Raw genomic sequence first — 13,279 nt, 5'->3', positions numbered from 1 at the left:
ATTTTACTGCTAGTTGGGTTTACAGCATCAGCATTGTGAGTGCCGGGATCCCGACTAGCGGTATTTTAACTACTTCCCCATACAACACCCCCATATACCTGTCCCACGTCTTTTAACCCATTATTCGGCACTTTGTAGAATTATACCCCAGTAATGACGTAATATTATTGGTCCAATTAATCTAACTGAAAACTTCTAATTACTTAATTATTCAGTGGAGAGGAGGGTCCTAGGAGTTCTGAACCAAGTCCAGACATTTGTACCCTTAAAATAAGGATTTCTTTTAAATTTGCAACCCTGAGGCTGCCCGAAATTTCATGGGCCGCGGTACACTTTCATATTTATAATGGGTGCAATATGTGTGGTGTACAAGGGCCTCTGGGGTCCAGTGGGGCCCTCACCGCACACCCTTCATCCATTTTTTTCCATACTTACCCTCCGGGGTCCCGCGTCAGCAGCAGCAATGCTGCAGAAATCACCAGGAAAATGGTGGTGCACCATTTTTACAGTGTTTCGCGCATGTGCCCTAGACTCCGGGACACCGCTAGGGTCGCCTAGTGACCCTAGTGCCCAGGGCTACGGTGCTGCCAGCTAGAGAGGAGGGAGCCCAGTCGGAGCCTACTACAAACTCCTCCATCTCTGTCACTTACTGCACTCTTTGCTATTGTCTGGGGCATACTTGCCTACTCTCCTGGGTGGCTCCCAAAAATCAGAAATCAGGTGGCGCTTGGGCTCCGCCAGAAAAGTAGGCAAGTCTCCCAGAGTCAGCCTCATTTCCCTCCTCCCCCCCCCCCTTCCCCCGGTCGTCGATGACACAAATTGAGCAGAGTCGCGTCATCGTAGCCATGTCTCCCCCCTTCCCCGCGCTTTACTTGCCGGTAATGTGGGCATTGCATGTGGGTGGCAGGGATGTGATGATGTGATCATGTCTCTACGCCCCTGGACCTTCCTCTTTTCCAGAGCTCTGCCCCCTGTTGAGCCGACCTGACTAAAAGTCAGCAGTTATGGTCTGGAGGTGTCAGCAGGATAGCGACAGTGGACCTAATTCAGACCTGATCGCTAGGCTGCGTTTTCGTACAGCGGGCGATCAGGTCTAAACTTCGCATGCGTATGCACCACAATGCGCAGGCGTGTCACGCGGGTACAAAGCGGATTGCCACTCAGCGATGGGTTTGTGCGAAGAATCCATTCGCACGGGCGTTCTCAAGGAGATTGACAGAAAGAAGGCGTTTGTGGGTGCCAACTGACCGTTTTCTGGGAGTGTTTGGAAACCGCAGGCGTGTCCAAGCATTTGCAGGGAGAGTTCCTGACGTCAATTCCAGTTCCGGACAGGCTGAAGTGTTCGCAGCGGCTGAGTAAGTTCTGGGCTGCTCAGAGACTGCACAAAATCTGTTTGTACACATTTTCTACACATGCGTTCGCACACTTACAAAGTGAAAATACACTCCTCTATGGACGGGGACTATGCGAACGCAGGACTGCAAAAATACCCTAGCGAGCGAACAGGTCTGAATTAGCCCCAGTGTCACTCTATATAACTTATGTTTTTCATTCACTGCTGCGTCACTCCCTCCTGCTAACTCTCTCTCTCTCTCTCTGCTGCTCATTTATGTCTTCTTCTAAGTTCTCTCCCCTCTCCTGTAGGTTTCCCTCTCAGCTGCTCAGTAACCATAGCTGCTTTCCTCTCTCAACAGCTCCAACTGTCACTCCACAAACGCTTCAGTTTTAAATACACTTTATTTAAAACTGCACTGGCCTTTATACCTTTCTTTTATTTGGATATCGCATATGGTTGTGTCTATATCCCCTCCAGTCAATGTACCTGGATGTCAAGTGTGGGCACTAGTGCAGTTCCATGTCCTTAAAGCTCTGATATTTTGTCCCAAATCAATGATCTCTCTTGTTATCTGGTCACCAACAGTACAAACGTGTGCCATTGCGGGCGTGCTTCGCTCGCCATGCTTTGGGCATGGTGATTTGCACCACTTTGCTCGCTACAGGTTACTATTCCCAATAGATGATGTCTTAAAGTTAAGAGGGTACTTTAACTGAAGGGGATGTAGTCGCAGCTTTTTGCATACCTCGCAACATGCTGCAGCTCCATGGTCTTGCACTCCCGGAGATGTGCAGTCCCCTAAATTCCCACCCCCCTGCAGGACATTGCATTCCACAGATAAGAGGGACATTTGGGAGTATGATATCACACCAATGCCTTTGTGAGGCTGTGGAGGTTGTTCCAGGCAACTACTGGGTTCCAGACAATAATTAAGATTTCAGTTTAGCCAGCTGCTGTTTCCTGATAGATCTCAGTGGGGTCTCAGTCATGTGACTGTCAGGATGGTGTTCCTGTATTGCATCTGGTAATGTGCTTTATGTGCCAGACCGTAGTGTATGTCTTATACTAATCAAAGACATTTGTACAATGTGTCAGGCATTGGGGTAAGTGCTATATGCCTGCCAATGACTCAGGCCTGGACATTAAAAAGGATTTAGCTATTTTGCACCAGATATATACACATCGTAAACATTTCTGGGACTTACTTACTGATTTCTGATAGAGGAGAAGGTGTTTCTCCATGAACATAACATATTTTCTTTTTTGGGCATCTCTGGTCATTTTTTGGTTTCCTTTATAATCCAGACCAGCTATTATGTAATACATAGTAACATAGTAACATAGTAACATAGTATTTAAGGATGAATAGAGGCAAATTGCCCATCGTGTTCAACCTGTTTTAAGTTGTGATGATTCTACATACTAGCTAAATAATGTTTTATGACTAGTTAGCTACTATAACTCATGTTACCCCCGGATTAACCACGCTGATATTTTAAGTATTATAAACTTGGATAGCTTTTTCATTCAGAAATTTATCCATTCCTTTTTTAAATCCAATTACAGAGTCCGCCATTACCACCTTCCCTGGCAGGGAATTCCACATCCTGATTGCCCTAACAGTGAAGAACCCTTTCCTCCGTTGCGTTCGAAACTTTCTCTCCTCTAGTCGCAGCGAGTGCCCGCATGTCCTAAACAGTAGCGGATCTTGCCACGGGCAAGCAGGACTTTTGCCCGGGGCACCGCCTCCCGGAGGGCGCAGGGCGCCTTCCGGAGGGTGCCGCACCAGGGCAAGATCCGCTGCTGCTGTGCCCCCCACTGCCCGCTGCCCCCCGCCGCCGCTGGCCGCTGTGAAGGGAAACTAGACGCGTGCGTGTCTAGTTTCCCTTTGTGGACAGGTCCTTTACTGTGCGGTGCGCGATGACGTCATCGCGCACTGCACAGCAAAGGTCCTCGCACCGCACATCATTTCAGTCTGTGCAGGGGGCATAAATGACCATGCCCCCTGTACAAAGCCATGCCCCCTATTGCCGTCCGGGGCGCACAGAGCCCCAGAACCGGCCCTGGTCCTAAACTGTGTTCTTTTAATAAATAATTCCTCTGATAACTCTTTGTGATGACCCTTTACATATTTGAAGATATTAATAATATCTCCTCTTAGGCGCCTCTTTTCTAGTGTATACATATTCAGCCTACTTAGTCTTTACTTATAGTCCAGTCCTTCTAGGCCTTTAATCAATTTAGTAGCTCGCCTTTGAACACTTTCGAGTTCACTGATGTCTTTTTTATACAATGGTGCCCAAAACTGAACACAATATTCCAGGTGCGGACGTACCAATGCCTTATACAGCGGCATGATTACATCCGAGTCCCAGGGCCATCTTAACAGCAGTGTAGGCCCCTGGGCACAGCAATGCACTGGGCCCTCTACCCATCCTCCTGCGGTAGGGGTGGGGGGTGCTATCAGCGGCAGCTTTGATGCCCTGCGGGCGGTAGTGGGTGTTCTATCTTCAGCTCAGCATGTAGGACCTGGAGCAGTAATTTCTCTAATTACTCCTTTACTGCACAGATGGAGATAAACGGTAGAAGGGGGCATTGGGCTGAATGACGAAGCCCTGGTACATGACTTCCAGGGTGGTAGGGAGTGTTTAATACGTAGGTGAGGGGTGGATAGTGGAGTGGGCTTAATATTTATCATTTTCCGGTGGGAGGGCAGCTTGCTTGACTGCAGATATCTCAAGTTCCTGAAAATATATTTCTTAGATTTGAATGGGATAATAAACTAGAGAGTCCCACCTGTCAGTAGGTTCCGGAGACTTAGGGGGTCAGAGTTCTGGAGACAGCAATCCAGCAACGAAAATCTAAAACTGCATATTAGGCGTGTGGAGCTGGAGCAGGAACCGGCTGCTGAAAGGCTGATATCTCTGGTTCTGGGCACAGTAGAGACAAACTGCCAGTGTCCACCGAAAGGGGAAAGTCCCAGTTTTTGGAGTATACCGTCAGAAAAACTCTAAGTCAGACAGAATCGAAGTTATCTAGCTGGGAAGAGCGATTAACAGGCTTGGATGGGGACCACTGCTTTCAAGTCAGATATCTCCGGTTCCCCGGGGCCGATTTTAAAAAATCTGGTATCCCTGGAAAGAGGAGACCCTCAGCTATCAGCCTAGGGCCCTTATACTCCTGGGGCCCTTGGGCAAGAGCCCATTGAGCCCATACGAAAAGACGGCCCTGCCGAGTCCCTTGTCTCAATTCCCCTTTTTATGCATGCTAGCACCTTACTTGCCTTCTTTACTGCGTTTTGACATTGTGTACGGTTATTAAGCCTATTTTCAATGAATACCCCGAAATCTTTTTCCAACTCTGTTTCCCCTAGGTGTTCCCCATTTAATATGTAGGATGCAAGTTTGTTTTTAGTCCCAAAATGCATAACCTTGCATTTGTCTGTATTGAACCTTATTTTCCATTTAGACGCCCAGAGTTCAAGTTTAGATAGATCATTCTGCAAGGACTCCACATCCAATTAATTACCCTACACAGTTTAGTATCATCTGCAAAGATTGACACTGTGCTTTCCAGGCCTATTTCTAGTTCATTGATAAATATGTTGAACAGCATTAATAATAATAATAATAATAATAATAATAATAATAATAATTTTAATTATAAAGCATTTTCTCCTGCAGGACTCAAAGTTGCTTTACATATATCGAAATCATGCTATATTGTACAAGGGCATTGGAATTACATCAAACAGAAAAACATACAAAAATAATCAACCTAGAGAGCACAGTAAGCATAATGCAGGGTTAGTGCAGACATTTTGGGTAATAACTTCTATTGGTTATACTGTATATTCCACCCATGATAGGTACCAGGTTAGGCAGCCATCTTGGGTACACCATGTAGGATTAATGTGGATGGAATAGGTCACGGCTAGAAGAGATGACACAAAATGAGTGGTTGCAGCGACCTAGCACTATGGGTAGTGTCCCAACATAACCATCAGATCCAAGTCATGTTTTATTCTATCCACGAGCGTACCAGGTGAGGCAGCCATATTGAGCGCACTACAAAGGTTATGCTGTGGACCTATATGGGAAAACTGACGTGTGTAATAGTATGATATGGTATGGTATGAAATAGATCCACAAGTAGTACATCATGCCGACAGAGAAACCATCCAAGGCAGCCATCTGGGGGACACTGTGTAGGTTGCTGCTGGCAGTGTGTACAACCAGTGCAGGTACAGAATACTAGCATAGCATATAGGGGGTAATTCCGACCTGATCGCTGGGCAGTGATTTTTGCAGCCCTGCAATCGGATAGCCGCTGTCTACGGGGGGAGTGTATTTTAGCTGTGCTAGTGTGCGAACGCATGTGTAGCAGAGCTGCACAAACAGATTTTGTGCAGTCTTTGCGCAGTCCAGGACTTACTCAGCCACTGCGATCCCATCAGCCTGTCTGGGACCAGAATTGACGTCAGGAACCCTCCCTGCAAACGCTTGGACACACCTGCGTTTTTCAAACACTCCCAGAAAATGGTCAGTTGCCATCCAGAAATGCCCTCTTCCTGTCAATCTCCTTGCGATAGAGGGGAGGAGATCGGGAAACGCAGGAAAGTCATGGCCAATTTCGGGGCCGGCCTATGACGTCACCTGGGGTGGTTTTCATATGTGCAGTCAGGGGTCAACCTCTTTTCAATGCATTCACAATTAAATTGCCAAGGCATTGTGGGGTGATGCCACTTATGCTGGGTGGCCCCCAGCATGTGAGTATATGGTCACGGATTTTTTTTCTGAATAGCCCCCTACATATGGACAAATAAATGCATACTTCCCAATTGTCCCAATTATGGCAGGGAAGCCCCATTTTTTGGCCACAGTGTCCCGTGGTGGTAGGAGAAGGGAGTTGGAAGCCCCCCTCTCACTCGCTGTACATGTGCTTGGCATCTATTCTGTGGAGGGATTGACTGGGGGCATGACCAGTAGCTGGCCATGTCCCCACAGTGACAAGAACTGGGGGCATACTTCGCTATCACAGCATTTCCCATGATGCGGCGCCACCTAGTTGCAATGTCATGCCCTCCTTTTAGGTATATAAATGCATTGTTCCTCATGTACATAATCCAAAATTATGGGCGACTTGCATACAACTCTGTATCAGTCCCACTCCCTCTAGCTGCAAATCACTGTGCTTAGCTGTGAAAGTAGGCCATATTTCCCTTCTTTCCAGGAGAAAGCAGCTAGGTCACACAGGAAGGGGGCGCATTTTCCAAAAGGGCTTGGTCTGGGGGCGTGGAGACATGATCGCGTCATCGCTGCCCAGCCTTACAATACCCACATTACCGGCATTGCCAAGCATGGGCCGAGGCTACGATGTCGCAATTTAGCATGAATCGCGTCATCGCCATGCCCACTTTTGTCCGTGAACGGCCGGTGAGTGGGGGTTTGAGGCAGGGGTCTGCTGAATGTGGTAGACTTGCCCACTTGTTTGTGGATGGCCGGGAGTGCCACCCGATTTCCAAGAGGCTCCCGACCATTCCGGGAGAGTAGGCAAGTATGAACGAGTAGGCTCATTTATACACCAAGGGCCTTTTAAGTGTTCTCGCAAAATATTTGCATAGCGTAGTCCTAACTGTATTAATAGACAATTCTAGAAGTGCAGAATGGCATTCCATGGAAGCAGGACTCAGCAGTAGTTCTGGAACGTCTCACCTCTGTGCCTGTTCCGCTAGTGTAAAGCTCCATTCATGCCAACATTTGCTGCAGCTGTGCTAATCTCTACCAGTTATGACAAAACATGTTGGGGTTGGTTAAGGACCCTTGTTGTATTCATTATTTATTACTCATATAATGATTGTACTGTATATGTTATTAGAATGCTATAATAACAAATATGTAAATGTATGTTTTTAAATGCAGGAAATGTTTCCAGACATAAACAGAGGCCTGATATCTAACAAAACATCCTGTTTTGGTAATGTTGTGTCTATATTTAGTCATAAATATTAAAATATATGGTGATTCACATATGTTATATAAATAAAGTGGTAAATTCCATAGCTCTTTTTTTTTATGTCTTCGACAGCAATAAAGGGGAAGCAAAGAAGATACCATTATCTGGAGTGATTCCATCTCTTTGGAATGATATACGTTGCCGTGGTGATGAAGAAAATATACTCCTGTGTGAAAAAAACATCTGGCAAGGTGGAGCGTGTCCACAGAAAGTAGCAGCTGCGGTCACATGTAGTTTTTTGCACGGTAAATAAATATTGTGCAGCATTTAAGGCCTATCTATTGGGAGGTTTAATCTAGAGCGATGAATTACCCAATATATGAAATAACTATTTCAAAAGCCTTTATCAGATCATCTTTGAAAGTGGTAATATGATATCGTTAAGACTTTTTGGGTAACCTTAGAGAATAATGGTGGTCATTCCGAGTTGTTCGCTCGTTGCCGTTTTTCGCAATGCAGCGATTAGGTGGAAAATGCGCATGCGCATGGTACACAGCGCGCATGCGCTAAGTAATTTAACACAAAACTTTGGAGATTTGCACAAGCTCGAGCGACGTTTTTTCATCGCTCGAGTGATCGCAGTGTGATTGACAGGAAGTGGGTGTTTCTGGGCGGAAACTGGCCGTTTTCAGGGAGAGTGCTAAAAAACGCAGGCGTGCCAGGTAAAAACGCAGGAGTGGCTGGGAAAACGGGGGAGTGGCTGGTCGAACGCAGGGCGTGTTTGTGACGTCAAACCAGGAACTAAACGGACCGAGGTGATCGCAATCTAGGAGTAGGTCTGGAGCTACTCAGAAACTGCAAGGAATTATTTAGTAGCAGTTCTGCTAATCTTTCGTTGGGTGTGGTTCATCAAATCGACAGTGTCTACTGACATGTGCTAGGTCGACAGGTCTAAAGGTCGACATGAGGATTTTTTTTTTTTTTGGTGTCGTTTTCTTCGTAGAGTGACCGGGATCCCAAATTAGTGCACCGCGTCCCCTCGCATGGCTCGCTTTGCTCCGCTACCGCTTCGCTCAGCACACTTTACCGTTCCAATCGTAGTCCACGTGGATCGTTAAGTATGAAAAAATTCAAAAAAATATTTTTTTTTTAAAAAACTCATGTCGACCTTTAGACCTGTCGACCTAGCACATGTCGACCTAGAAACCCTGTCGACCTTCCATCCATGTCGACCTAGTGACTGTCGACCTATAGTGGTCGACCTAAACATTGTCGACCTAGACACTGTCGATCTTCAGACCGGATCCCTTTTCGTTCGCTATTCTGCTAAGCTAAGATACACTCCCAGAGGGCGGCGGCCTAGCGTGTGCAATGCTGCTAAAAGCAGCTAGCGAGCGAACAACTCGGAATGACCACCCATAAATCAAACAAACTGATCACGCCTAAACTCTCTTCAAGGGGCAGGAACATATTTGCCGACATGTAAAATCTCCTCTCTGGGAGATGCCCAGAGAGGATCCATATCTTGCCATTTGTACAGTAATCCCCCCCTCCCCCCCCCCAATTTCCACAAGCAGATATTATAAAAACATTATCTGACGTGGATAAATGAGGATTAACATTGAGAACGACTGGCATATTGAGGATTTACTCACTATAAAAACCCATATAACCAAGTAATTATCTGTTGTCATTCCTCTTTCTTTTCCTCTTCTTCCGAACAGTAGATATCTAAGAAACCTTGTCCACTACTTGCCATAATGAGATATTAATAAACAAATCTAGAGGCACATTACTTGTATTTATAGTATTTGAAGTAACACATGACCATATTAACACTTTGTTAAAAGACCAAAGACAACCAGAATCAGAGTTTACTATTACCCCTTTCAGACATCAGACCCAGGAAATTACCCGGTCTAGCATGCTGACAAATTCCCGAGTCTGATGTCCATGACCCTGGTCGGGAGAAGGGTCGCAGATGTTTCCATTTAGACATACCAAAATCCTGGGTTGATGCGCGTTGAAGTGCATCAGTCCGGTATTTTAATGCATGTCTGAAAAGGGTATTAAAGAGCTTACTGATAATGTGTTTCAAGATTTTTGTATTTCACATAAAGCTTGATAAAAGAGTAAGTAAATCAGACCAATGTACTGAAATGGAATTTTGGAAAATACTCTTTTATAGCTCTATAGAAAATCTATTTGCATAAATAAATAAATAAATAAATAAATAAAGATAAATTAAACTATAGAGGTAGGTGATCTTCTCAATTAATTGCAATAGCCAGGCTTGTGTTCTGCAGTGTAAATAGGTTTACATTCCTGTGAGAAACATTTAAGTATGCTAATCACCTGTAGTTAAGAGGCTGGAGTGGCAGCTGGTCAGGAATCCAGTACAGGGGACTTGCCCCAACTGACACTTGAGAAGCTGATAAACACTTTGATCATCCCAAGCAAGGCCTCAAGTGACCTTCCTGCATTAGCTGGAAGCACTAAGATAGCATCTGTGTATATACACTGCTCAAAAAAATAAAGGGGACACTAAAATAACATATCCTAGAACTGAATGAATGAAATATTCTTATTAAATACTTTGTTCTTTACATAGTTGAATGTGCTGACAACAAAATCACACAAAAATTACCAATGGAAATCAAATTTATTAACCCATGGAGGTCTGGATTTGGAGTCACACTCAAAATTAAAGTGGAAAAACACACTACAGGCTGATCCAACTTTGATGTAATGTCCTTAAAACAAGTCAAAATGAGGCTCAGTAGTGTGTGTGGCCTCCACGTGCCTGTATGACCTCCCTACAATGCCTGGGCATGCTCCTGATGAGGTGGCGAATGGTCTACTGAGGGATCTCCTCCCAGACCTGGACTAAAGCATCCGCCAACTCCTGGACAGTCTGTGGTGCAACGTGGCATTGGTGGATGGAGTGAGACATGATGTCCCAAATGTGCTCAATTTGATTCAGGTCTGGGGAACAGGCGGGCCAGTCCATAGCATCAATGCCTTCGTCTTGCAGGAACTGCTGACATACTCCAGCCACATGAGGTCTAGCATTGTCTTACATTAGGAGGAACCCAGGGCCAACCGCACCAGCATATGATCTCACAAGGGTTCTGAGGATCTCATCTCGGTACCTAATGGCAGTCAGGCTACCTCTGGTGAGCACATGGGAGGCTGTGCGGCCCCCCAAAGAAATGCCACCCCACACCATTGCTGACCCACTGCCAAACCGGTCATGCTGGAGAATGTTGCAGGCAGCAGAACGTTCTCATTGGCATCTCCAGACTCTGTCACTTCTGTCACATGTGCTCAGTGAGAACCTGCTTTCATCTGTGAAGAGCACAGGGCGCCAGTGGCGAATTTGGCAATCTTGGTGTTCTCTGGCAAATGCCAAACATCCTGCACGGGGTTGGGCTGTTAGCACAACCTCCACCTGTGGACGTCGGGCCCTCATACCACCCTCATGGAGTCTGTTTCTGATCATTTGAGTAGACACATGCACATTTGTGGCTTGCTGGAGGTCATTTTGCAGGACTCTGGCAGTGCTCTTCCTGTTCCTCCTTGCACAAAGGTGGAGGTAGCGGTCCTGCTGCTGGGTTGTTGCCCTCCTACGGCCTACTCCACGTCTCCTGATGTACTGGCCTGTCTCCTGGTAGCACCTCCATGCTCTGGACACTACGCTGACAGACACAGCAAACCTTCTTGCCACATCTCGCATTGATGTGCCATCCTGGATGAGCTGCACTACCTGAGCCACTCCGTCTCATGCTACTACTAGAGTGAAAGCACCGCCAGCTTTCAAAAGTGACCAAAACAACAGCCAGAAAGCATAGGAGCTGAGAAGTGGTCTGTGGTCACCACCTGCAGAACAACTCCTTTATTGGGGGTGTCTTGCTAATTGCCTATAATTTCCACCTGTTGTCTATTCCATTTGCACAACAGCATGTGAAATTGATTGTCAGTCAGTGTTGCTTCCTAAGTGGACAGTTTGATTTCACAGAAGTGTGATTGACTTGGAGTTACATTGTGTTGTTTAAGTGTTCCCTTTATTTTTTTGAGCAGTGTACATTTTTTCTCTTCAAGCTTACAAATTTTCCATTAATCATCCTTCTCATGAACATAAATGCTCTAGCTGCTGATGACAGGTTCTGCTCCATATTCATAATAAATAACCATTATAACCACATCTATCTATCTATCTATCTATCTATCTATCTATCTATCTATCTATCTATCTATCTATCTATCTATCTATCTATGTATCTATCTATCTATCTGTGACTTGAGAGTGGCATGAAAATTGGTCAGCTTTAATATGTAAATAAAATAGTATGGTAACAGAAGAAAGAGTGGCCAGCAAATCAGTAGACTTGACTTGACTTTCATGGACCAATTGCCCTAATAGCAATGGCAAATAAGTACAAAGTTCACCCAGCCTGGTGGAGCTGCTGACTCCAGTAGGGTTAAATTAGCCTAATCTATGTCTTCATGCAGCTATAACCAGAACACACCACACACCACAATAACAAAATGGAAACCACAATGTAAATTACATTTTGCACACAACCTGTTCCTTTCGTGTTTTATAGGCCATCATGCTTACTTCAGCGTTCCATTATTTTTATGGTGGGTCGATATCCATCACCATTGCTTGCTGGAGTAACAGGCAACAAGTATTATTTACAGGAATTTACACATGTATTACTATCACTTGTGTATAGTCTGTAACTATAAGCCTAATTCAGACCTGATCGCAAAAGCAATACCATGTGCGCTGCAGGGGGGGCAGATATAACATGTGCAGAGAGAGTTAGATTTGGGAAGAGCAGGCAAGTCTCCCGATTTTTGTGGTCCCCCCTGCCCGGCCGCCCATTAGTGAGTAAAGTGGGCGTTCCGGGCAGTCAATGACGCGATTCTTGTTGAATCGCGTCATCATAGCCACGCCCCCTGCAGTATAATGCTGGTAATATCGGCATTACAGAATGGTGGCATGGCTTAAATGACGCAACCCAGTAACCAAGCCCCATACCGCCTCCGCCCCACCTCCTCAGCGCATCATTGCCCTGCCCCGTCCCGGAGAGAGCAGCCAGAAAAGTAAGTATGCACTAAGGGGAACTGCTGAGCAAAGACATCACTGACTGTAGGAAATCAGTTGTGAAATTTATGAAGAGACCTCTGTTATTTCTCAACAGCCCCCTTGAAGATCTACCACTACTCCTTCCTAACCTCCTTGTGCCCCCCTGACAGCTGGTGCCCCGGATGCCGATGCTTCCACTGCCTCCGGGAGTTATGCCACTGGAATAGACCCCACCATGAATAAAATAATATACCAGAACTGCATTACTGAACATATAATACACAAACAAAGGTGCCCTGGGCTGACACCCACTGCCCCGCACACGTGACGTGATCTTGCAGGTCAAGTACCAGAGAAGTTTTGCAGCAGGAAGATGCAATGCACCTTTCTATACAGTGAATAAAGGCACCCCGCAAGGTGGAAAATTGTGGCAGTGGCAGCAGTCGCACACTTCTCATTCAGCACAACTCACAAATGAGATTAATAGATGTGTAAACTTGTGTAAATATCTGATTTCATTATTTCATTGTTCATTAGCAGTACTATAGTTTTCTGAAGAATAATGCTTATAAATTATTAGTGGCTCGGTTCTCCAGAAATCTGAATCCACCCAAATTTTGTTGATATGAACCGAACCAAAACCTGGTCCAGATCTCCCGAGGAGATCCCATCCGAACAGTTTCCCAGTTCTGATCTTCCTGCTTTCGGCATTCAGATTTTTAGATTGCAAAAATAATTTTACCTGTTTTTATTGGTTTTTATTGTTTTTAAAAAAAATCGATTTTAAACTTAACCTAATCCAAACCAAAACAGTTGAGAGTGGTCAAACACAATGATATAAGAGAACCAAAATCAAAACACTGGGGTTTTTAGACACATGCCTATAAATGATT

At 45.4% G+C, this 13,279-nt stretch overlaps 1 protein-coding gene across 4 annotated transcripts in view; it reads left to right on the top strand.

Moving 5' to 3' along the window:
• PRSS12 (serine protease 12) overlaps positions 1-13,279 on the top strand; it is a 363,418-nt gene that overhangs the window by 125,249 nt on the left and 224,890 nt on the right. For all 4 annotated transcript variants that reach the window (XM_063920221.1, XM_063920220.1, XM_063920222.1 and 1 more), the window contains one exon: positions 7,424-7,596. In XM_063920221.1, the coding sequence (XP_063776291.1) occupies positions 7,424-7,596 (173 nt within the window). The remainder of the gene's footprint in view (positions 1-7,423; positions 7,597-13,279) is intronic.

This window comes from Pseudophryne corroboree, chromosome 1 (genome assembly GCF_028390025.1).
Source record: "Pseudophryne corroboree isolate aPseCor3 chromosome 1, aPseCor3.hap2, whole genome shotgun sequence".
Taxonomy (NCBI): Eukaryota; Metazoa; Chordata; class Amphibia; order Anura; family Myobatrachidae; genus Pseudophryne; species Pseudophryne corroboree.
This window is presented reverse-complemented; position numbering and strand designations above follow the sequence as displayed.